This window comes from Oncorhynchus kisutch, linkage group LG17 (genome assembly GCF_002021735.2).
Source record: "Oncorhynchus kisutch isolate 150728-3 linkage group LG17, Okis_V2, whole genome shotgun sequence".
NCBI classification, from domain to species: domain Eukaryota; kingdom Metazoa; phylum Chordata; class Actinopteri; order Salmoniformes; family Salmonidae; genus Oncorhynchus; species Oncorhynchus kisutch.
The window spans coordinates 2,784,390-2,810,854 of NC_034190.2; the positions used below are offsets into that span (position 1 = coordinate 2,784,390).

General features: G+C 45.8%; 1 protein-coding gene across 1 annotated transcript in view; it reads right to left on the bottom strand.

Moving 5' to 3' along the window:
- Positions 1 to 26,465, bottom strand: part of LOC109883181 (CUB and sushi domain-containing protein 2-like) — an 899,659-nt gene that overhangs the window by 255,628 nt on the left and 617,566 nt on the right. Inside the window, 4 exon segments of the mRNA XM_031794932.1 lie at positions 478 to 665; positions 1,153 to 1,291; positions 16,596 to 16,787; positions 19,058 to 19,260. Coding sequence (XP_031650792.1) covers positions 478 to 665; positions 1,153 to 1,291; positions 16,596 to 16,787; positions 19,058 to 19,260 — 722 coding nt within the window.

Below are 26,465 nucleotides of genomic sequence, written 5' to 3' on the forward strand. Positions count from 1 at the left end.
AACAACAAACGGCTGGTCAGCGGACCACAGGAGTGTCTAACAACAAACGGCTGGTCAGCGGACCACAGGAGTGTCTAACAACAAACGGCTGGTCAGCGGACCACAGGAGTGTCTAACAACAAACGGCTGGTCAGCGGACCACAGGAGTGTCTAACAACAAACGGCTTTTTGCTCTAATTTACCGGAAGCCTTTAGTGTGCAACAAGACGCCAGGGATCAAACAGAGCTTTGACACACACACACACACACACACACACACACACACACACACACTCTACTCCCCCCCCCCCCTCTCTCTCTCTCTCTCACCACCACTCCCTCTCTCTCGTCCCTCTCTCTCACCCCAACTCTCTCGCTTTTGCTCTTTCTCTCTCTTTCTATCCCGTAATTTCTCTCTCCCCCACGTCTCATTCTCCATTACTACGAAAGACCAAAACCACAGAAGCACTTTAGTTCTCCCACCACTAGGGGACCTACCTGTGTACTGCAGGATGAAGCCGTTGCTGCTGAGCGATGCGTCGCTGCGGAAGGCGAGGAAGAGTGTGTTAGAACTGCTCTCGATGCGGTCGGGGACGTCAGTACCATAGAAACTCCCCAACAGAGGGTGGAGGGAGTCAGGACCGTCGTAGATGTGGAGGAAGTCATAGCTGGGCTCCAGACTGAACCTGAACAACACAGAGAAGGAGAGAATTGGTTACATTAGAAAATATATAATTTTGTAAATTTGAATATCGTGTTTCTCATACCTAGTGAGCATAATATGTGAATATTGTAATATGTGTTTTTAATCTGACCAGGGAATAATGTGGATAATCTAGACCGTATAATCTGACCAGGGAATAATGTGGATAATCTAGACCATATAATCTGACCAGGGAATAATGTGGGTGCTAACACATATATGATGATACAAGTGAACAACATGGACATGGTCTCTACGGGGACGAATCCAAACCTCGACTTAAAGTCTGCCAAAGGCCACAGTGCATAACAACGTGAACGTTTGAATGGAAGTTGTGAGTATATCATTAGCGTTATGCTCACAGGTTGAAGTTGAATGCGACAGAAATATTGACTTTAGTCGAAGTCAAATATCAACGCATGGTGTTCAGACTATGTGTGTTCTCCATTAGTGCCCAGGTTAACACTCACTGGTTGAAATTGAGTGCGATGACGTAGTCGGGAGTGACAGAGACGGTCCAGTCGCATTCTCGTCCGTGGGGGTACGGCTCAGGGTACTCTGGGGACAGGATCAGCCCAGTGGGGCCCGTCAGGTTCCCCCCACACGGAGCTGTGATACATGGAGAGAGAGGAGAGGGAACATGATGATACAGGGAGAGAGGAGAGGAAACATGATGATTCAGAGAGAGAGAGGAAACATGATGATACAGAGAGAGAGAGGAGAGGAGACATGATGATACAGAGAGAGAGAGGAGAGGAAAATGATGAAACAGAGAGAGAGAGGAGAGGAGACATGATGATACAGGGAGAGAGAGGAGAGGAAAAATGATGATACAGAGAGAGAGAGGAGAGGAAACATGATGATACAGGGAGAGAGAGGAGAGGAAACATGATGATACAGGTAGAGAGGAGAGGAGAGGAAACATGATGATACAGAGAGAGAGAGGAGAGGAAACATGATGATACAGAGAGATGAGAGAGAGGAGAGGAAACATGATGATACAGGGAGAGGATAGGAGAGGAAACATGATGATACAGGGAGAGAGAGGAGAGGAAACATGATGATACAGAGAGAGAGAGGAGAGGAAACATGATGATACAGAGAGAGAGAGGAGATGAAACATGATGATACAGAGAGAGAGAGGAGAGGAAACATGATGATACAGAGAGAGAGAGGAGAGGAAACATGATGATACAGAGAGAGAGAGGAGAGGAAACATGATGATACAGGGAGAGAGAGGACAGGAAACATGATGATACATGGAGAGAGAGGAGAGGAAACATGATGATACAGGGAGAGAGAGGAGAGGAAACATGATGATACAGGGAGAGAGAGGGACCATGATGGTACAGAGAGAGAGAGGAGAGGAAAAATGATGATACAGAGAGAGAGGAGAGGAAACATGATGATACAGGGAGAGAGAGGAGAGGAAACATGATTAAACAGAGAGAGAGAGAGGAGAGGAGACATGATGATACAGGGAGAGAGAGGAGAGGAAACATGATGATACAGGGAGAGAGGAGAGGAGAGGAAACATGATGATACAGGGAGAGAGGAGAGGAGAGGAAACATGATGATACAGAGAGAGAGGAGAGGAAACATGATGATACAGAGAGAGGAGAGAGAGGAGGGGAAACATGATGATACAGGGAGAGGATAGGAGAGGAAACATGATGATACAGGGAGAGAGAGGAGAGGAAACATGATGATACAGAGAGGAGAGGAAACATGATGATACAGATAGAGATAGGAGAGGAAACATGATGATACAGGGAGAGGATAGGAGAGGAAACATGATGATACAGGGAGAGAGAGGAGAGGAAACATGATGATACAGGGAGAGAGGAGAGGAAACATGATGATACAGGGAGAGAGGAGAGGAGAGGAAACATGATGATACAGAGAGAGAGGAGAGGAAACATGATGATACAGAGAGAGGAGAGAGAGGAGGGGAAACATGATGATACAGGGAGAGGATAGGAGAGGAAACATGATGATACAGGGAGAGAGAGGAGAGGAAACATGATGATACAGAGAGGAGAGGAAACATGATGATACAGATAGAGATAGGAGAGGAAACATGATGATACAGGGAGAGGATAGGAGAGGAAACATGATGATACAGGGAGAGAGAGGAGAGGATACATGATGATACAGAGAGAGAGAGTAGAGGAAACATGATGATACAGAGAGAGAGAGGAGAGGAAACATGATGATACAGGGAGAGAGAGGAGAGGAAACATGATGATACAGGGAGAGAGAGGAACCATGATGGTACAGAGAGAGAGAGGAGAGGAAACATGATGATACAGGGAGAGAGAGGAGAGGAAACATGATGATACAGAGAGAGGAGAGAGGAGGGGAAACATGATGATACAGAGAGAGGAGAGAGGAGGGGAAACATGATGATACAGGGAGAGGATAGGAGAGGATACATGATGATACAGGGAGAGAGAGGAGAGGAAACATGATGATACAGAGAGAGAGAGGAGAGGAAACATGATGATACAGAGAGAGAGAGGAGAGGAAACATGATGATACAGAGAGAGAGAGGAGAGGAAACATGATGATACAGGGAGAGAGGAGAGGAAACATGATGATACATGGAGAGAGAGGAGAGGAAACATGATGATACAGAGAGAGAGAGGAGAGGAAACATGATGATACAGAGAGAGAGAGAGGAGAGGAAAACATGATGATACAGAGAGAGAGAGAGTAGAGGAAACATGATGATACAGAGAGAGAGAGAGGAGAGGAAACATGATGATACAGAGAGAGAGAGGAGAGGAAACATGATGATACAGGGAGAGAGAGGCACCATGATGGTACAGAGAGAGAGAGGAGAGGAAACATGATGATACAGGGAGAGGGAGGAGAGGAAACATGATGATACAGAGAGAGAGAGGAGAGGAAACATGATGATACAGGGAGAGAGAGGAAACATGATGGTACAGAGAGAGATAGGAGAGGAAACATGATGATACAGGGAGAGGGAGGAGAGGAAACATGATGATACAGAGAGAGAGAGAGGAGAGGAAACATGATGAAACAGAGAGAGAGAGAGGAGAGGAGACATGATGATACAGAGAGAGAGGAGAGGAAACATGATGATACAGAGAGAGAAAGGAGAGGAAACATGATGATACAGGGAGAGAGATTAGAGGAAAAATGATGATACAGGGAGAGAGGAGAGGAAACATGATGATACAGAGAGAGAGAGGAGAGGAAACATGATGATACAGAGAGAGGAGAGAGAGGAGGGGAAACATGATGATACAGGGAGAGGATAGGAGAGGAAACATGATGATACAGGGAGAGAGAGGAGAGGAAACATGATGATACAGAGAGAGAGAGGAGAGGAAACATGATGATACAGAGAGAGAGAGGAGAGGAAACATGATGATACAGAGAGAGAGAGTAGAGAAAACATGATGATACAGAGAGAGAGAGGAGAGGAAACATGATGATACAGGGAGAGAGGAGAGGAGAGGAAACATGATGATACAGAGAGAGAGAGGAGAGGAAACATGATGATACAGAGAGAGAGAGGAGAGGAAACATGATGATACAGAGAGAGAGAGGAGAGGAAACATGATGATACAGAGAGAGAGAGGAGAGGAAACATGATGATACAGAGAGAGAGAGGGGAGGAAACATGATGATACAGAGAGAGAGAGGGGAGAGAAAACATGATGATACAGGGAGAGAGAGGAGAGGAAACATGATGATACAGGGAGAGAGAGGAGAGGAAACATGATGATACAGGGAGAGAGAGGAACCATGATGGTACAGAGATAGAGAGGAGAGGAAACATGATGATACAGGGAGAGAGAGGAGAGGAAACATGATGATACATGGAGAGAGAGGAAACATGATGATACAGAGAGAGAGGAGAGGAAACATGATGATACAGAGAGAGAGGAGAGGAAACATGATGATACAGAGAGAGAGGGAGAGGAGAGGAAACATGATGATACAGAGAGAGAGAGGAGGGGAAACATGATGATACAGGGAGAGAGAGGAGAGGAAACATGATGTTACATGGAGAGAGAGGAGAGGAAACATGATGATACAGGGAGAGAGAGGAGAGGAAACATGATGATACAGGGAGAGAGAGGAACCATGATGGTACAGAGATAGAGAGGAGAGGAAACATGATGATACAGGGAGAGAGAGGAGAGGAAAAATGATGATACATGGAGAGAGAGGAAACATGATGATACAGAGAGAGAGGAGAGGAAACATGATGATACAGAGAGAGAGGAGAGGAAACATGATGATACAGAGAGAGAGAGAGAGGAGAGGAGACATGATGATACAGGGAGAGAGATTGGAGGAAACATGATGATACAGGGAGAGAGGAGAGGAGAGGAAACATGATGATACAGAGAGAGAGGAGAGGAAACATGATGATACAGAGAGAGAGAGGAGAGGAAACATGATGATACAGGGAGAGAGGAGAAGAGAGGAAACATGATGATACAGAGAGAGGAGAGAGAGGAGGGGAAACATGATGATACAGGGAGAGGATAGGAGAGGAAACATGATGATACAGGGAGAGAGAGGAGAGGAAACATGATGATACAGAGAGAGGAGAGGAGAGGAAACATGATGATACAGAGAGAGATAGGAGAGGAAACATGATGGTACAGGGAGAGGATAGGAGAGGAAACATGATGATACAGGGAGAGAGAGGAGAGGAAACATGATGATACAGAGAGAGAAAGGAGAGGAAACATGATGATACAGAGAGAGAGAGAGTAGAGGAAACATGAGGATACAGACAGAGAGAGGAGAGGAAACATGATGATACAGGGAGAGAGGAGAGGAAACATGATGATACATGGAGAGAGAGGAGAGGAAACATGATGATACAGAGAGAGAGAGGAGAGGAAACATGATGATACAGAGAGAGAGAGAGGAGAGGAAACATGATGATACAGGGAGAGAGAGGAGAGGAAACATGATGATACAGAGAGAGAGAGGAGAGGAAACATGATGATACAGAGAGAGAGAGAGTAGAGGAAACATGATGATACAGAGAGAGAGAGAGAGAGGAGAGGAAACATGATGATACAGAGAGAGAGAGGAGAGGAAACATGATGATACAGGGAGAGAGAGGCACCATGATGGTACAGAGAGAGAGAGGAGAGGAAACATGATGATACAGGGAGAGGGAGGAGAGGAAACATGATGATACAGAGAGAGAGAGGAGAGGAAACATGATGATACAGGGAGAGAGAGGAAACATGATGGTACAGAGAGAGATAGGAGAGGAAACATGATGATACAGGGAGAGGGAGGAGAGGAAACATGATGATACAGAGAGAGAGAGGAGAGGAAAACATGATGAAACAGAGAGAGAGAGAGGAGAGGAGACATGATGATACAGAGAGAGAGGAGAGGAAACATGATGATACAGAGAGAGAGAGGAGAGGAAACATGATGATACAGGGAGAGAGATTAGAGGAAAAATGATGATACAGGGAGAGAGGAGAGGAAACATGATGATACAGAGAGAGAGAGGAGAGGAAACATGATGATACAGAGAGAGGAGAGAGAGGAGGGGAAACATGATGATACAGGGAGAGGATAGGAGAGGAAACATGATGATACAGGGAGAGAGAGGAGAGGAAACATGATGATACAGAGAGAGAGAGGAGAGGAAACATGATGATACAGAGAGAGAGAGGAGAGGAAACATGATGATACAGAGAGAGAGAGTAGAGAAAACATGATGATACAGAGAGAGAGAGGAGAGGAAACATGATGATACAGGGAGAGAGGAGAGGAGAGGAAACATGATGATACAGAGAGAGAGAGGAGAGGAAACATGATGATACAGAGAGAGAGAGGAGAGGAAACATGATGATACAGAGAGAGAGAGGAGAGGAAACATGATGATACAGAGAGAGAGAGGAGAGGAAACATGATGATACAGAGAGAGAGAGGGGAGAGAAAACATGATGATACAGGGAGAGAGAGGAGAGGAAACATGATGATACAGGGAGAGAGAGGAGAGGAAACATGATGATACAGGGAGAGAGAGGAACCATGATGGTACAGAGATAGAGAGGAGAGGAAACATGATGATACAGGGAGAGAGAGGAGAGGAAACATGATGATACATGGAGAGAGAGGAAACATGATGATACAGAGAGAGAGGAGAGGAAACATGATGATACAGAGAGAGAGGAGAGGAAACATGATGATACAGAGAGAGAGGGAGAGGAGAGGAAACATGATGATACAGAGAGAGAGAGGAGGGGAAACATGATGATACAGGGAGAGAGAGGAGAGGAAACATGATGTTACATGGAGAGAGAGGAGAGGAAACATGATGATACAGGGAGAGAGAGGAGAGGAAACATGATGATACAGGGAGAGAGAGGAACCATGATGGTACAGAGATAGAGAGGAGAGGAAACATGATGATACAGGGAGAGAGAGGAGAGGAAAAATGATGATACATGGAGAGAGAGGAAACATGATGATACAGAGAGAGAGGAGAGGAAACATGATGATACAGAGAGAGAGGAGAGGAAACATGATGATACAGAGAGAGAGAGAGAGGAGAGGAGACATGATGATACAGGGAGAGAGATTGGAGGAAACATGATGATACAGGGAGAGAGGAGAGGAGAGGAAACATGATGATACAGAGAGAGAGGAGAGGAAACATGATGATACAGAGAGAGAGAGGAGAGGCAACATGATGATACAGGGAGAGAGGAGAAGAGAGGAAACATGATGATACAGAGAGAGGAGAGAGAGGAGGGGAAACATGATGATACAGGGAGAGGATAGGAGAGGAAACATGATGATACAGGGAGAGAGAGGAGAGGAAACATGATGATACAGAGAGAGGAGAGGAGAGGAAACATGATGATACAGAGAGAGATAGGAGAGGAAACATGATGGTACAGGGAGAGGATAGGAGAGGAAACATGATGATACAGGGAGAGAGAGGAGAGGAAACATGATGATACAGAGAGAGAAAGGAGAGGAAACATGATGATACAGAGAGAGAGAGAGTAGAGGAAACATGAGGATACAGACAGAGAGAGGAGAGGAAACATGATGATACATGGAGAGATAGGAGAGGAAACATGATGATACAGGGAGAGAGAGGAGAGGAAACATGATGATACATGGAGAGAGAGGAACCATGATGGTACAGAGAGAGAGAAGAGAGGAAACATGATGATACAGAGAGAGGAGAGAGAGGAGGGGAAACATGATGATATAGAGAGAGAGAGGAGAGGAAACATGATGATACAGAGAGAGAGAGGAGAGGAAACATGATGATACAGAGAGAGAGAGGGGAGGAAACATGATGATACAGAGAGAGAGAGGGGAGAGGAAACATGATGATACAGGGAGAGGGAGGAGAGGAAACATGATGATACAGAGAGAGAGGAGAGGAAACATGATGATACAGGGAGAGAGAGGAACCATGATGGTACAGAGAGAGAGGAGAGGAAACATGATGATACAGGGAGAGGGAGGAGAGGAAACATGATGATACAGAGAGAGAGAGGAGAGGAAACATGATGAAACAGAGAGAGAGAGAGGAGAGGAGACATGATGATACAGAGAGAGAGAGGAGAGGAAACATGATGATACAGAGAGAGAGGAGAGGAAACATGATGATACAAGGAGAGAGATTAGAGGAAAAATTATGATACAGGAAGAGAGGATAGGAAACATGATGATACAGAGAGAGAGATGAGAGGAAACATGATGATACAGAGAGAGGAGAGAGATGAGGGGAAACATGAAGATACAGAGAGAGAGAGAGGAGAGGAAACATGATGATACAGAGAGAGAGAGAGGAGAGGAAACATGATGATACAGAGAGAGAGAGGAGAGGAAACATGATGATACAGAGAGAGAGAGAGTAGAGGAAACATGATGATAGAGAGAGAGAGGAGAGGAAACATGATGATACAGGGAGAGAGGAGAGGAGAGGAAACATGATGATACAGAGAGAGAGAGGAGAGGAAACATGATGATACAGAGAGAGAGGAGAGGAAACATGATGATACAGAGAGAGAGAGGAGAGGAAACATGATGATACAGAGAGAGAGAGGAGAGGAAACATGATGATACAGAGAGAGAGAGGAGAGGAAACATGATGATACAGAGAGAGAGAGAGGAGAGGAAACATGATAATACAGAGAGAGAGAGTAGAGGAAACATGATGATACAGAGAGAGAGAGGAGAGGAAACATGAGTATACAGGGAGAGAGGAGAGGAGAGGAAACATGATGATACAGAGAGAGAGAGGAGAGGAAACATGATGATACAGAGAGAGAGAGGAGAGGAAACATGATGATACAGAGAGAGAGAGAGAGGAGAGGAAACATGATGATACAGAGAGAGAGAGGAGAGGAAACATGATGATACAGAGAGAGAGAGAGGAGAGGAAACATGATGATACAGGGAGAGAGAGGAGAGGAAACATGATGATACAGGGAGAGAGAGGAGAGGAAACATGATGATACAGGGAGAGAGGAGAAGAGAGGAAACATGATGATACAGAGAGAGGAGAGAGAGGAGGGGAAACATGATGATACAGGGAGAGGATAGGAGAGGAAACATGATGATACAGGGAGAGAGAGGAGAGGAAACATGATGATACAGAGAGAGAGAGGAGAGGAAACATGATGATACAGAGAGAGAGAGAGTAGGGGAAACATGAGAGGAAACATGATGATACATGGAGAGATAGGAGAGGAAACATGATGATACAGGGAGAGAGAGGAGAGGAAACATGATGATACATGGAGAGAGAGGAACCATGATGGTACAGAGAGAGAGAAGAGAGGAAACATGATGATACAGAGAGAGGAGAGAGAGGAGGGGAAACATGATGATACAGAGAGAGAGAGGAGAGGAAACATGATGATATATAGAGAGAGAGGAGAGGAAACATGATGATACAGAGAGAGAGAGGAGAGGAAACATGATGATACAGGGAGAGAGAGGAGAGGAAACATGATGATACATGGAGAGAGAGGAGAGGAAACATGATGATACAGGGAAAGAGAGGAGAGGAAACATGATGATACAGGGAGAGAGAGGAGAGGAAACATGATGATACAGAGCGAGAGAGAGGAGAAGAAACATGATGATACAGAGAGAGAGAGGAGAGGAAACATGATGATACAGAGAGAGAGAGTAGAGGAAATATGATGATACAGAGAGAGAGAGGAGAGGAAACATGATGATACAGGGAGAGAGGAGAGGAGAGGAAACATGATGATACAGGGAGAGAGGAGAGGAGAGGAAACATGATGATACAGGGAGAGAGAGGCACCATGATGGTACAGAGAGAGAGAGGAGAGGAAACATGATGATACAGGGAGAGGGAGGAGAGGAAACATGATGATACAGAGAGAGAGGAGAGGGACCATGATGATACAGGGAGAGAGAGGAACCATGATGGTACAGAGAGAGAGGAGAGGAAACATGATGATACAGGGAGAGGGAGGAGAGGAAACATGATGATACAGAGAGAGAGAGGAGAGGAAACATGATGAAACAGAGAGAGAGAGAGGAGAGGAGACATGATGATACAGAGAGAGAGAGGAGAGGAAACATGATGATACAGAGAGAGAGGAGAGGAAACATGATGATACAAGGAGAGAGATTAGAGGAAAAATTATGATACAGGAAGAGAGGATAGGAAACATGATGATACAGAGAGAGAGATGAGAGGAAACATGATGATACAGAGAGAGGAGAGAGATGAGGGGAAACATGAAGATACAGAGAGAGAGAGAGGAGAGGAAACATGATGATACAGAGAGAGAGAGAGGAGAGGAAACATGATGATACAGAGAGAGAGAGGAGAGGAAACATGATGATACAGAGAGAGAGAGAGTAGAGGAAACATGATGATACAGAGAGAGAGAGGAGAGGAAACATGATGATACAGGGAGAGAGGAGAGGAGAGGAAACATGATGATACAGAGAGAGAGAGGAGAGGAAACATGATGATACAGAGAGAGAGGAGAGGAAACATGATGATACAGAGAGAGAGAGGAGAGGAAACATGATGATACAGAGAGAGAGAGGAGAGGAAACATGATGATACAGAGAGAGAGAGGAGAGGAAACATGATGATACAGAGAGAGAGAGAGGAGAGGAAACATGATAATACAGAGAGAGAGAGTAGAGGAAACATGATGATACAGAGAGAGAGAGGAGAGGAAACATGAGTATACAGGGAGAGAGGAGAGGAGAGGAAACATGATGATACAGAGAGAGAGAGGAGAGGAAACATGATGATACAGAGAGAGAGAGGAAACATGATGATACAGAGAGAGAGAGGAGAGGAAACATGATGATACAGAGAGAGAGAGGAGAGGAAACATGATGATACAGAGAGAGAGAGGAGAGATAAAACATGATAATACAGAGAGAGAGAGAGGAGAGGAAACATGATGATACAGGGAGAGAGAGGAGAGGAAACATGATGATACAGGGAGAGAGAGGAGAGGAAACATGATGATACATGGAGAGAGAGGAAACATGATGATACAGAGAGAGAGGAGAGGAAACATGATGATACAGAGAGAGAGAGGAGAGGAAACATGATGATACAGAGAGAGAGGAGAGGAAACATGATGATACAGAGAGAGAGAGGAGAGGAAACATGATGATACAGAGAGAGAGAGGAGAGGAAACATGATGATACAGGGAGAGAGAGGAGAGGAAACATGATGTTACATGGAGAGAGAGGAGAGGAAACATGATGATACAGGGAGAGAGAGGAGAGGAAACATGATGATACAGGGAGAGAGAGAGGAACCATGATGATACAGAGATAGAGAGGAGAGGAAACATGATGATACAGGGAGAGAGAGGAGAGAAAACATGATGATACATGGAGAGAGAGGAAACATGATGATACAGAGAGAGAGGAGAGGAAACATGATGATACAGAGAGAGAGAGGAGAGGAAACATGATGATACAGAGAGAGAGGAGAGGAGACATGATGATACAGAGAGAGAGAGAGGAGAGGAGACATGATGATACAGGGAGAGAGATTAGAGGAAACATGATGATACAGGGAGAGAGGAGAGGAGAGGAAACATGATGATACAGAGAGAGAGAGGAGAGTAAACATGATGATACAGGGAGAGAGAGGAACCATGATGGTACAGAGAGAGAGAGGAGAGGAAACATGATGATACAGGGAGAGGGAGGAGAGGAAACATGATGATACAGAGAGAGAGAGGAGAGGAAACATGATGAAACAGAGAGAGAGAGAGGAGTGGAGACATGATGATACAGAGAGAGAGGAAACATGATGATACAGAGAGAGAGGAAACATGATGATACAGGGAGAGAGATGAACCATGATGGTACAGAGAGAGAGAGGAGAGGAAACATGATGATACAGGGAGAGAGAGGAGAGGAAACATGATGATACATGGAGAGAGAGGAAACATGATGATACAGAGAGAGAGGAGAGGAAACATGATGATACAGGGAGAGAGAGGAGAGGAAACATGATGATACAGGGAGAGAGAGGAGACATGATGATACAGAGAGAGAGAGGAGAGGAAACATGATGATACAGGGAGAGAGAGGAGAGGAGACATGATGATACACGGAGAGAGAGGAGAGGAAACATGATGATACAGAGAGAGAGGACAGGAAACACATGAGAAGTAGAGGATGATGAATGTAACTAGATCACATCATAAGGTAGTTCCAACGATGGAGGAACAGAAAAGCATGAGAAGACATCCTTTCACCGTCCTCGTCCCCAGGCTAAACTGCTACCGCATAGCATTAATTAAACTGTCACTAACTTCAGCGGGGTGGTTTTCCTATTGTGCTACGAAGACACACTGTAGTGGTCTAAGTCACCAAAGATCTCCTATGTGGATAACTGAGTAAATAACTGCAGGACCCAACCCATGGCCTGCATGTACTGAATTATATTACTCTCTCTCTCTCTCTCTCTCTCTCTCTCTCTCTCTCTCTCTCTCTCTCTCTCTCTCTCTCTCTCTCTCTCTCTCTCTCTCTCTCTCTCTCTCTCTCTCTCTCTCTCTCTCTCTCTCTCTCTCTCTCTCTCTCTCTCTCTCTCTCTCTCTCTCTCTCTCTATATATATATATCGCTCTCTCTCTCTCTCTCTAAGCTTCTGTGTGTATGTGGTGTGCTATCAAACTAAACAGACTCTACTGTGTACTGTATTGGCATCACTAAAGAACTACTACGCACATACCTAGATTTGACTAAGACACTGTAGAGTCCATACAGAATAATGTCTTTGACTAAGGCACTGTAGAGTCATTACAGAATAATGTATTTGACTAAGGCACTGTAGAGTCCATACAGAATAATGTCTTTGACTAAGGCGCATATAATGTTTTTGGTTAAGTCAAACAGGTCCCCCTAAGTGGTTTTGCAGGATGGAGACAACTAATGCCAATAAACATTAAATCCTGTTGTGTTTTCACCTGTTCCTCTTGGAACCAGGAACATCCACAAACTCTCTCTTCTGTTTGTGTTTTCAAAGGAACCTTCAAAATAATTAAGCATGGCCCTGATTAAACAAGGCAGCTAATTACAATGTCTTAATTGCTGTTGTTAATTACTGTTGCCCCCCCTGTTCTCTCTCTCTCTCTCTCTCTCTCTCTCTCTCTCTCTCTCTCTCTCTCTCTCTCTCTCTCTCTCTCTCTCTCTCTCTCTCTCTCTCTCTCTCTCTCTCTCTCTCTCTCTCTCTCTCTCTCTCTCTCTCTCTCTCTCTCTCTCTCTCTCTCTCTCTCTCTCTCTCTCTCTCTCTCTCTCTCTCTCTCTCTCTCTCTCTCTCTCTCTCTCTCTCTCTCTCTTTGTCCCTCTCTTTGTCCCTCTCTTTGTCCCTCTCTTTGTCCCTCTCTTTGTCCCTCTCTTTGTCCCTCTCTCTCTCAGCCCAAAGTTGGAGCCCTCTGTGATCATAGAGAATTAATAGCCATAAACCAGAAGTCATTCAGTCTGTTTGTCTGTTTACTGAGACCATCTTAAATGCACCATGTTCCCTATATAGTACACTACTTTTGACCAAGGCTCAAAGGGCGAATCGGGCTCTGGTCTATAGTAGTGCCACTATATACGGAATAGGGCTCTGGTCTATAGTAGTACCACTATATAGGGAATAGGGCTCTGGTCTAAAGTAGTGCTATAGACCAGACCAGGGGACAGACGGACAGAGAGACAGAACCATTTGTTGTCACAGATAGCAGGTAGAGAAACTACATGGTATGACCCCCACCTGGACTACTGTAGCAGGTAGTGAAACTACATGGTATGACCCTCACCTGGACTACTGTAGCAGGTAGAGAAACTACATGGTATGACCCTCACCTGGACTACTGTAGCAGGTAGTGAAACTACATGGTATGACCCTCACCCGGACTACTGTAGCAGGTAGAGAAACTACATGGTATGATACAGACTGGGTCGTATGTAGGTACCGTTGGTATAGACTGGGTCGTATGTAGGTACCGTTGGTATAGACTGGGTCGTACGTAGGTACCGTTGGTATAGACTGGGTCATATGTAGGTACCGTTGGTATAGACTGGGTCGTATGTAGGTACCGTTGGTATAGACTGGGTCGTATGTAGGTACCGTTGGTATAGAGTGGGTCATACGTAGGTACCGTTGCTATAGACTGGGTCGTATGTAGGTACCGTTGGTATAGACTGGGTCGTACATAGGTACCGTTGGTATAGACTGGGTCAGGTGGGGGGTTGGGCTAACATGTTTTACCTGCGCAGGTGGGGTGTTGGGTTAACATGTCTTACCTGTACAGGTGGGGGGTTGGGTTAACATGTCTTACCTGTACAGGTGGGGGGGTTGGGCTAACAGGTCTTACCTGTACAGGTGGGGGGTTGGGTTGACATGTCTTACCTGTACAGGTGGGGGGTTGGGTTAACATGTCTTACCTGTACAGGTGGGGTGTTGGGTTAACATGTCTTACCTGTGCAGGTGGGGTGTTGGGATAACATGTCTTACCTGTACAGGTGGGTGGTTGGGTTAACAGGTCTTACCTGTACAGGTGGGGGGTTGGGTTGACATGTCTTACCTGTACAGGTGGGCTGTTGGGTTAACAGGTCTTACCTGTACAGGTGGGGGGTTGGGTTAACAGGTCTTACCTGTACAGGTGGGGGGGTTGGGTTAACATGTCTTACCTGTACAGGTGGGGGGGTTGGGTTGACATGTCTTACCTGTACAGGTGGGGGTTGGGTTAACAGGTCTTACCTGTACAGGTGGGGGGGTTGGGTTAACATGTCTTACCTGTGCAGGTGGGGGGTTGGGTTAACATGTCTAACCTGTACAGGTGGGGTGTTGGGTTAACAGGTCTTACCTGTACAGGTGGGGTGTTGGGTTAACAGGTCTTACCTGTACAGGTGGGGGGTTGGGTTAACATGTCTTACCTGTGCAGGTGGGGTGTTGGGTTAACATGTCTTACCTGTACAGGTGGGGGGTTGGGTTAACAGGTCTTACCTGTGCAGGTGGGGTGTTGGGTTAACAGGTCTTACCTGTGTAGGTGGGGTGTTGGGTTAACATGTCTTACCTGTGCAGGTGGGGTGATGGGTTAACATGTCTTACCTGTGCAGGTGGGGTGTTGGGTTAACATGTCTTACCTGTGCAGGTGGGGTGTTGGGTTAACATGTCTTACCTGTACAGGTGGGGTGTTGGGTTAACAGGTCTTACCTGTACAGGTGGGGGGTTGGGTTAACATGTCTTACCTGTGCAGGTGGGGTGTTGGGATAACATGTCTTACCTGTACAGGTGGGTGGTTGGGTTAACAGGTCTTACCTGTACAGGTGGGGGGTTGGGTTGACATGTCTTACCTGTACAGGTGGGCTGTTGGGTTAACAGGTCTTACCTGTACAGGTGGGGGGTTGGGTTAACAGGTCTTACCTGTACAGGTGGGGGGGTTGGGTTAACATGTCTTACCTGTACAGGTGGGGGGGTTGGGTTGACATGTCTTACCTGTACAGGTGGGGGTTGGGTTAACAGGTCTTACCTGTACAGGTGGGGGGGTTGGGTTAACATGTCTTACCTGTGCAGGTGGGGGGTTGGGTTAACATGTCTAACCTGTACAGGTGGGGTGTTGGGTTAACAGGTCTTACCTGTACAGGTGGGGTGTTGGGTTAACAGGTCTTACCTGTACAGGTGGGGGGTTGGGTTGACATGTCTTACCTGTACAGGTGGGCTGTTGGGTTAACAGGTCTTACCTGTACAGGTGGGGGGTTGGGTTAACAGGTCTTACCTGTACAGGTGGGGGGGTTGGGTTAACATGTCTTACCTGTACAGGTGGGGGGGTTGGGTTGACATGTCTTACCTGTACAGGTGGGGGTTGGGTTAACAGGTCTTACCTGTACAGGTGGGGGGGTTGGGTTAACATGTCTTACCTGTGCAGGTGGGGGGTTGGGTTAACATGTCTAACCTGTACAGGTGGGGTGTTGGGTTAACAGGTCTTACCTGTACAGGTGGGGTGTTGGGTTAACAGGTCTTACCTGTACAGGTGGGGGGTTGGGTTAACATGTCTTACCTGTGCAGGTGGGGTGTTGGGTTAACATGTCTTACCTGTACAGGTGGGGGGTTGGGTTAACAGGTCTTACCTGTGCAGGTGGGGTGTTGGGTTAACAGGTCTTACCTGTGCAGGTGGGGTGATGGGTTAACATGTCTTACCTGTGCAGGTGGGGTGTTGGGTTAACATGTCTTACCTGTGCAGGTGGGGTGTTGGGTTAACATGTCTTACCTGTACAGGTGGGGTGTTGGGTTAACAGGTCTTACCTGTGTAGGTGGGGGGTTGGGTTAACAGGTCTTACCTGTACAGGTGGGGGGTTGGGTTAACAGGTCTTACCTGTGCAGGTGGGGGGGTTGGGTTAACAGGTCTTACCTGTACAGGTGGGGGGGTCAGGCTCCCAGAAGAAGCGGCTGTTGATCTCTGTGCAGGTGATCTTGGTGGCCCCCTGAAGGACGTAACCGGGATCACACTGGAACAGGACATGGTCTCCGGGCTCCTTGCTGTCCCCACTGCGGGTTCCGTTGGCGGGCAGACCTGGGTCGTTACATGACGTAGCAGTAGACACTGGAGATAGAGGAAGACTCCACGATGTTAGAGCAGCAAAGATAACAACTGTTTTCAACTCTACAGTACATACTTACTGTAATGGGCTGAATAGAAACTCACAATATCTTGATTTTTCTATTGACATGTATACATTATTTACATTGAGTCACGAAGTTACTTACACATACCTCACGTTAGAATCCATCACTATATCTTTTAGCAGACCGTTGACCCTTCTATATGGATTTATACAGCCTGTAAAAACATTTTACCCCCTTTTTCTCCCCAACTTCATGGTATCCAATTGTTAGTCGTTACTGTCTTGTCTCATCTATAGAACTCCTGTACGGATTTGGGAGAGGCAAAGGTCGAAAGCCATGCGTCCTCCTGAAACACAACCCAACCAAGCCACACTGCTTCTTAAACACAGCGCGCATCCAACCCGGAAGCCAGCCGCACCAATGTGTCGGAGGAAACACAGTGCACCCTAGCGACATGGTCAGCAGGCAGTGCCCGGCCCCCCACAGGAGTCACTAGTGCGCGATGAGACAAGGATTTCCCTACCGGCCAAACCCTCCCTAACCCGGACGACGCTAGGCCAATTGTGTGTCGCCCCATGGACCTCACGGTCGTGGCTGGCTGCCACAGAGCCTGGGCTCGAACCAAAAGTCTCTGGTGGCACAGATGGCTCTATGATGCAGTGCCTTAGACCACAGCCACCCGGGAGGCCCCTGCCTGTAATTCTTTTTAATACGTGTTTATTTTAATTTATCAAGTCAGTTAAAAACAAATTCTTATTTACAATGACAGCCTACCGGGGAGCAGTGGGTTAACTGCCTTGCTCAGGACTACTGATTTTGACCTTGTCAGCTCGGTTATTCGATCTAGCAACATTTCAGTTACTTGCCCAACGCTCTAACCACGGGGCAACCTGCCTCTAACCACTAGGCTACCTGGCTCTAACCACTTGGCTACCTGCTCTAACCACTAGACTACCTGCCTCTAACCACTAGACTAACTGCCTCTAACCACTAGGCTACCGGCTCTAACCACTAGGCTACCTGCTCTAACCACTAGGTTACCTGTCTCTAGCCACTAGGCTAACTGCCTCTAACCACTAGGCTACCTACCTCTAACCACTATACTACCTGCTCTAACCACTAGGCTACCTGCTCTAACCACTAGGCTACCTGCTCTAACCACTAGGCTAACTGCCTCTAACCACTAGGCTACCTGCCTCTAACCACTAGGCTACCTGCCTCTGACCACTAGGCTACCTGCTCTAACCACTAGGCTACCGGCTCTAACCACTAGGCTACCTGCTCTAACTACTAGGCTACCTGCCTCTAACCACTAGTCTACCTGCACTAACCACTAGGCTACCTGCTCTAACCACTAGGCTACCTGCTCTAACCACTAGGCTACCTGCTCTAACCACTAGGCTACCTACTCTAACCAGTAGGCTACCTGCTCTAACCACTAGGCTACCTGCCTTGAACCACTAGTCTACCTGCTCTAACCACTAGGCTACCTGCTCTAACCACTAGGCTACCTGCTCGAACCACTAGGCTACCTGCTCTAACCACTAGGCTACCTGGCTCTAACCACTTGGCTACCTGCTCTAACCACTAGACTACCTGCCTCTAACCACTAGACTAACTGCCTCTAACCACTAGGCTACCTGCCTCTAACCACTAGGCTACCTGCCTCTGACCACTAGGCTACCTGCTCTAACCACTAGGCTACCGGCTCTAACCACTAGGCTACCTGCTCTAACTACTAGGCTACCTGCCTCTAACCACTAGTCTACCTGCTCTAACCACTAGGCTACCTGCTCTAACCACTAGGCTACCTGCTCTAACCACTAGGCTACCTGCTCTAACCACTAGGCTACCTACTCTAACCTCTAGGCTACTTGCTCTAACCACTAGGCTACCTGCTCTAACCACTAGGCTACCTGCTCGAACCACTAGACTACCGGCCTCTAACCACTAGACTAACTGCCTCTAACCACTAGGCTACCGGCTCTAACCACTAGGCTACCTGCTCTAACCACTAGGCTACCTACCTCTAACCACTAGACTACCTGCTCTAACCACTAGGCTACCTGCTCTAACCACTAGGCTACCTGCTCTAACCACTAGACTACCTGCCTCCCCTGAACAGACACTTTCTATATGGATTTATTTAGCCTGTAGAGATGAACAGATACAAACACTTCCCCACCACATACACACGACCTCAGAAACTTTCCCTCTCTCCACTACACACACAGACTCCCTCCTTACCAGAGAACTGCAGAGCGAAGCCCTGTTTGGATGTGAAGAAGTCCGTGTTGAACTGGAGGCTGACGGCGTTGAAGGTACTGTGGGCGTCAGGCGGAAGGGTCGATCCGCTGAGCTCCCTCAGGAGGACCCCTCCATCCTGGGGACCGTCCCAGATACGCAACACATCGTGAACCTCCTCCGTATGGAATACCAGGAAGTGGAGACTTTGGAGAGAGGAAGAGGAGGTTAGTCATGTGGTAGAGGGGAAGAGAGGAAGATATATGGATACGGAGGAAGAGAGGAAATATATGGAGGGTAGAGCAGAAGGAAAGGACAGGAGAAGAAGAGGAGAGGTGGAGAGGTAGCTAAGGAGATAGATGAGAAGGAAATGAGAGGAAGAAAGGAGGAGAAGAGGAGAGGAATCTAGAAGTTAGGTGAGAATGAAAGGAGAGGAGAGAAGTAGAAGAGGAGAGGTGGACAATTTTTCTATATCTATTTTGCCAATTGGATTGATCCCCTCTACCACACAGAACCCCACTAATCTACCGATGGAAACGCACAAGGTGGCTAAAAACAGACCTCCATCCTCTGCTAGCTTGCTACCGATGGCCTGGCTAGCTGTCTGAATCGCCGTGACCCCAACCAACCTCACTACTCACTCGACCCTTATGATGACTCGACTAAGCATGCCTCTCCTTAATGTCAGTATACCTTGTCCATTGCTGTTTTGGTTAGTGTTTATTAGCTCATTTCACTGTAGAGCCTCTAGCCCTGCTCATTATACCTTATCCAACCCTTCAGTTCCACCACCCACATATGCGATGACATCACCTGGTTTCAATGATGTTTCTAGAGACAATAGCTCTCTCATCATCACTCAATACCTAGGTTTACCTCCACTGTATTCACATCCTACCATACCTTTGTCTGTACATTATACCTTGAAGCTATTTTATCGCCCCCAGAAACCTCCTTTTACTCTCTGTTCCGGATGTTCTAGACAACCAATTCTCATAGCTTTTAGCCGTACCCTCAGCCTACTACTGCACTGTTCCTCTGGTGATGTAGAGGTGAATCCAGGCCCTGTAGCACCCAGCACCACTCCTATTCCCCAGGCGCTCTCTTTTGATGACTTCTGTAACCGTAATAGCCTTGGTTTCATGCATGTTAACATTAGAAGCCTCCTCCCTAAGTTTGTTCTATTCACTGCTTTAGCACACTCTGCCAACCCGGATGTTCTAGCTGTGTCTGAATCCTGGCTTAGGAAGACCACTAAACAATCTGAAATCTTCATCCATAACACAACATTTTCAGACAAGATAGAATGGCCAAAGGGGGCGGAGTTGCAATCTACTGCAGAGATAGCCTGCAGAGTTCTGTCCTACTATCTAGGTCTGTACCCAAACAATTTGAACTTCTACTTTTAAAAATCCACCTCTCTAAAAACAAGTCTCTCACCGTTGCCACCTGCTATAGACCACCCTCTGCCCCCAGCTGTGCTCTGGACACCATATGTGAACTGATTGCCCCCCATCTATCTTCAGAGCTTGTGCTGCTAGGCGACCTAAACTGGAACATGCTTAACACCCCAGCCATCCTACAATCTAAGATTGATGCCCTCAATCTCACACAAATTATCAATGAACCTACCATGTACCTCCCCAAAGCCGTAAACATGGGCACCCTCATAGATATCATCCTAACCAACTTGCCCTCTAAATACACCTCTGCTGTTTTCAACCAAGATCTCAGCGATCACTGCCTGCATCCGTAATGGGTCAGCGGTCAAACGACCTCCACTCATCACTGTCAAACGCTCCCTGAAACACTTCAGTGAGCAGGCCTTTCTAATTGACCTGTCCGGGGTATCCTGGAAGGATATTGACCTCATCCCGTCAGTAGAGGATGCCTGGTTATTTTTTTACACGTACCTCTCTGCCCTTAACCTCTTGAAACTAGGGGGCACTATTTTCAATTTTGGAAAAATAACGTTTCCAAAGTAAACCGCCTATTCCTCATGACCAGATTCTAGAATATGCATATAATTGACAGCTTCGGATAGAAATCACTCTAAAGTTTCCAAAATTGTAGAAATATTGTCTGTGAGTATAACAGAACTGATATTGCAGGCGAAATCCTGAGAAAAATCCAATCAGGAAGTGACTCTTATTTTGAAACCCCTGTCTTTCTATGCATCCTCTTTTTAAAGGGATATCAACCAAATTCATTTTTCCTTGTCTTCCTTCTTTTTGGTCGTTTCTACAGCATTTTGACGTAGTTTCACGCCTTTATGTTGAAGAATGAGCGTAAACGACTACATCGCGTAAGTGGCCAGCTGAGGGCTCTCAGAGTGATTCTTGCGTAAAAGACAGAGGTAGTCATTTTTCCTCTCGCTCCTACTGAAAAGCCAATTGTCCCGGTTGATATATTATCTAATAGATATTTGAAAAACACCTTGAGGGTTGATTATAAAAAACGTTTGCCATGTTTCTGTCGATATTATGGACATCATTTTGCATTTTCTTCGGCGTTGTCGTGACTGCTATTTCCGGTGGATTTCTCAACACAACGTGACAAACAAACAGAGTTATTTTGGGTATAAAAATTATCGTTATGGAACTAAAGGAACATTTGCTGTCTAACTGGGAGTCTCGTCAGTGAAAACATCCGAAGATCATCAAAGGTAAATGGTTCACTTGATTGCTTTTCTGATTTCCGTGACCAAGCTTCCTGCTGCTAGCTGGACATACAACACTTCTTCCGTGGCCTCCAACTGCTCCTAAACGCTAGTAAAACCAAATGCATGCTTTTCAACCGTTCGCTGCCTGCACTCGCACGCCCGACTAGCATCACCACTCTGGATGGTTCCGACCTAGAATATGTGGACATCTATAAGTACCTAGGTGTCTGGCTAGACTGTAAACTCTCCTTCCAGACTCACATCAAACATCTCCAATCCAATCTATGCTAGTCTATCAATAAACTTACACAAATGCTTGTCTAGCGTTGGCTGTAACGCATATTTTGAAAATCTAGGATGACAGTGTTGTTAACAAAAGTCTAAGCTTGTGTTTGAATGTATTTATTTCATTTAATTTGCGATTTTCATGAATAGGAAAAGTTTCTAGCGGTATTTATGTCCGTTGCATTATGCTAATGCGCTTCAGGCTATGATTGCGCTCCCGGGTACGGGATTGCTCGTCGCAAGAGGTTAAATCTAGAATTGGCTTCCTATTTCACAACAAAGCATCCTTCACTAGTGCTGCCAAACATACCCTTGTAAAACTGACTATCCTACCGATCCTCGACTTCGGCAATGTCATTTACAAAATAGCCTCCAAAACTCTACTCAATAAATTGGATGCAGTCTATCACAGTGCCATCCGTTTTGTCACCAAAGCCCCATATACTACCCACCACTGCAACCTGTACACTCTCGTTGGCTGGCCCTCACTACATATTCGCCGCCAGACCCACTGGCTCAAGGTCATCTACAAGTCCATGCTAGGTAAAGCTCCGCCTTATCTCAGTTCACTGGTCACGATGGCAACACCCACCCGTAGCACGTGCTCCAGCAGGTATATCTCTCTTGTCACCCCCAAAACCAATTCTTCCTCTGGCCGCCTCTCCTTCCAGTTCTCTGCTGCCAATGGCTGGAACGAACTACAAAAATCACTGAAGCTGGAGACTCATATCTCCCTCACTAGATTTAAGCACCAGTTGTCAGAGCAGCTCACAGATTACTGCACCTGTACTTAGCCCATCTATAATTGAGCCCAAACAACTACCTCTTTCCCTACTGTATTTATTTATTTATTTTGCACCTTTGCACCCCATTATTTCTATCTCTACTTTGCACATTCTTCCACTTCAAATCTACCATTCCAGTGTTTTACTTGCTATATTTGTATTTACTTTGCCACCGTGGCCTTTTTTTTGCATTTTCCTCCCTTCTCACCTCATTTGCTCACATTGTACATATACTTATTTTTCTACTGTATTATTGACTGTATGTTTGTTTTACTCCATGTGTAACTCTGTGTTGTTGAATGTGTCGAACTGCTTTGCTTTATTCTTGGCCAGGTCACAACTGTAAATCAGAACTTGTTCTCAACTTGCCTGCCTGGTTAAATAAAGGTGAAATTAAAAATAAAATAAACCACAGGTGATGATTTTTTTTCACACTTTTCTCCCTGTTCCCCTCATCTTAACATTTAGACTCCACCTCAACCCCATTTAGACTCCACCTCAACCCCATTTAGACTCCACCTCCACCCCATTTAGACTCCACCTCAACCCCATTTAGACTCCACCTCAACCCCATTTAGACTCCACCTCAACCCCATTTAGACTCCACCTCAACTCAAAGTTGGTTCTGAGCACTGTCGACATGTTAAGTCACAATGAGACTGCAGGTGGTAAGTTGGTGACAGATGAAATATAAGCAGACTGTGCCATGAAGTGATATGGAGACATAAAGGCGGGGGAAGATGTTTCTGGTAATCCCTTTAAGGAATGGAACCCACTGGTAAGGGAAGCCCTACCATTGTCACCAGACTACCACCCACCCACAAACACATGGCTAATACCCAGTACCATGGCTTACTATAATCAGTTAAGTGAATTAGTCAGTCTCTCTCTCTCTCTCTCTCTCTCTCTCTCTCTCTCTCTCTCCCTCTCTCTCTCTCTCCCTCTCCCTCTCTCTCTCCCTCTCTCTCTCTACGGTGATCGCTACATACAGTGGGGCAAAACAAGTATTTAGTCAGCCACCAATTGTGCAAGTTCTCCCACTTAAAAAAATGAGAGAGGCCTATAATTTTCATCATAGGTATACTTCAACTATGACAGACAAAATGAGCGAAAAAAAATCCAGAAAATCACATTGTTGGATTCTTTATGAATTTATTTGCAAATTATGGTGGAAAATAAGTATTTGGTCACCTACAAACAAGTAAGATTTCTGGCACTCACGGACCTGCAACTTCTTCTTTAAGAGGCTCCTCTGTCCTCCACTCGTTACCTGTATTAATGGCACCTGTTTGAACTTGTTATCAGTATAAAAGACACCTGTCCACAACCTCAAACAGTCACACTCCAAACTCCACTATGGCCAAGACCAAAGAGCTATCAATGGACACCAGAAACAAAATGGTAGACCTGCACCAGGCTGGGAAGACTGAATCTGCAATAGGTAAGCAGCTTGGTTTGAAGAAATCAACTGTGGGAGCAATTATTTGGAAATGGAAGACATACAAGACCACTGATAATCTCCCTCGATCTGGGGCACCACGCAAGATCTCACCCCGTTGGGTCAAAATGATCACAAGAATGGTGAGCAAAAATCCCAGAACCACACGGGGGGACCTAGTGAATGACCTGCAGAGAGCTGGGACCAAAGTAACAAAGTCTACCATCAGTAACACACATCCACCCCATGTAGACTCCACCTCAACCCCATTTAGACTCTCCACCTCCACCCCATTTAGACTCCACCTCTCCTCCCACACACTCTTGAAAATGGGTTAAAAAAATGACATTACCATATCTTTTGGCCTTAACTAGGCAAGTCAGTTGAGAACAAATTCAGATTTTCAATAACGGCCTTGGAACAGTGGGTTAACTGCCTTGTTCAACTATAGATTTCTACCTTGTCAGCTCGGGGATTCGATCGGTTACAACGCTCTAAGGCTACCTGCCATATAGAGCAGGTAATCAAGGAGGCGATGGAGTCCAGGTGAGTGTCGTTATGTGCAGGTGTGCGCCATAACGAGCAGCCTGTTGACCTAGAGGTCGGAGAGGGAGTACACGTGACATCGTTGATGATTTCATTCCTGTGCTGTTTGTATCCTAGTAGGTTGACTGGTGGCTGGTTACAGTTTTATTATTTTTCTTGAGTGGGCAGCTTGATGCCAGTCAATATTTAAATCACCCAGAAAAAGAACTGTTGATATCACATACATGATCAAGCATTTCACACATTATCCAGATACTGACTGTGAGCACTTGGTGGTCTATAGCAGCTTCCCACCAGAATGGACTTTAGATGAGGCAGATGAACCTGTAGCCATATTACTTCAACAGTATTTAACATGAGATCCTCTCTAATCTTTACGGGAATGTGGTTCTGAGTATAAACAGCAACACTGGATTTGATGTATTTCTGTAGATGTAATAACCATTGCTACCACTATCATCAAAGGTATTATCTAAGGTATCTAAATGAGTTTCAGAGATAGTAACAACATGTCATCTGATAGTCAGTATATGAATGTCATCAGTTACAAGTTATTCATTTCTAACCCGGAAGCTAAAAAAGAAATCCCGCTATGCTCTCCGACGAACCATCAAAAACAGGCAAAGTGTCAATAAGATCGAGTCGTACTACACTCTGAAGTCGAATGTGTCAGATGTGGCAGGGCAAACCATTACAGAGGGAAGTCACGAGCCTAACAAACTAAATGTCTTCTTTGAGGCAAACAACACTGAAATATGAAATATGCATGAGAGCACCAGCTTTCCCGTAGGATTGTGTGATCACGCTCTCCGCAGCCGTTGTCAGTAAGACCTTTAGACAGGTCAACATTCATAGGGTCGCAGGGCCAGATGGATTACCAGGACGTGTACTACAAGCATGCGCTGACCAACTAGCAAGTGTCTCCACTGACATTTTCAACCTCTCCCTGTCCGAGTCTGTCATACCAACATGTTTTAAGCAGACCACCTTAAAAATGAACACCTATGTGAGAATTTATTGACTACAGCTCAGCGTTCAACACTATAATGCCCACAAAACTCATCACTATGCTAACCTGTTTGGGCTAGGGACCAGCATTTTCACGTTTGGATGAAAAGTAATTATGGCTGCAGGGGCAGTATTGAGAAGCTTGGATGAATAAGGTGCCCAGAGTAAACTGCCTGCTACTCAGTCACAGTTGGTAATATATGCATTTTATTAGATTTGGATAAAAAAACACTCTGAAGTTTCTAAAACAGTTTGAATGATGTCTGTGAGCAGAACTCATATGGCAGGCGAAAAGCTAAGAAAAATCCAACCAGGAAGTGGGAAATCTGAGGTTTGTAGTTATGGGGTTAAATTGCACTACCTAAGGATTCCACTAGATGTCACCAGTCGTTAGAACCTTGTTTGATGTTTCTACGGTGCAGGAGGGGGAATGGGAACTGAATGAGTCAGTGGTCAGAGTGGCGTGAGCTAACCCATGCGCGTTCACGTGAGAGTTAGCTTGAGTTCCTCAAAAGGAGGTATTTGGACATAAAGATTCACTTTATCGAAACAATTCAAACATTTATTGTGGAACTGGGATTCCTGGGAGTGCATTCTGATGAAGATCATCAAAGGTTAGTGATTAATTGTATCTATATTTGTGCCTTTTGGGACTCCTATCTTTGGCTGGAAAAATGGTGTGTTTTT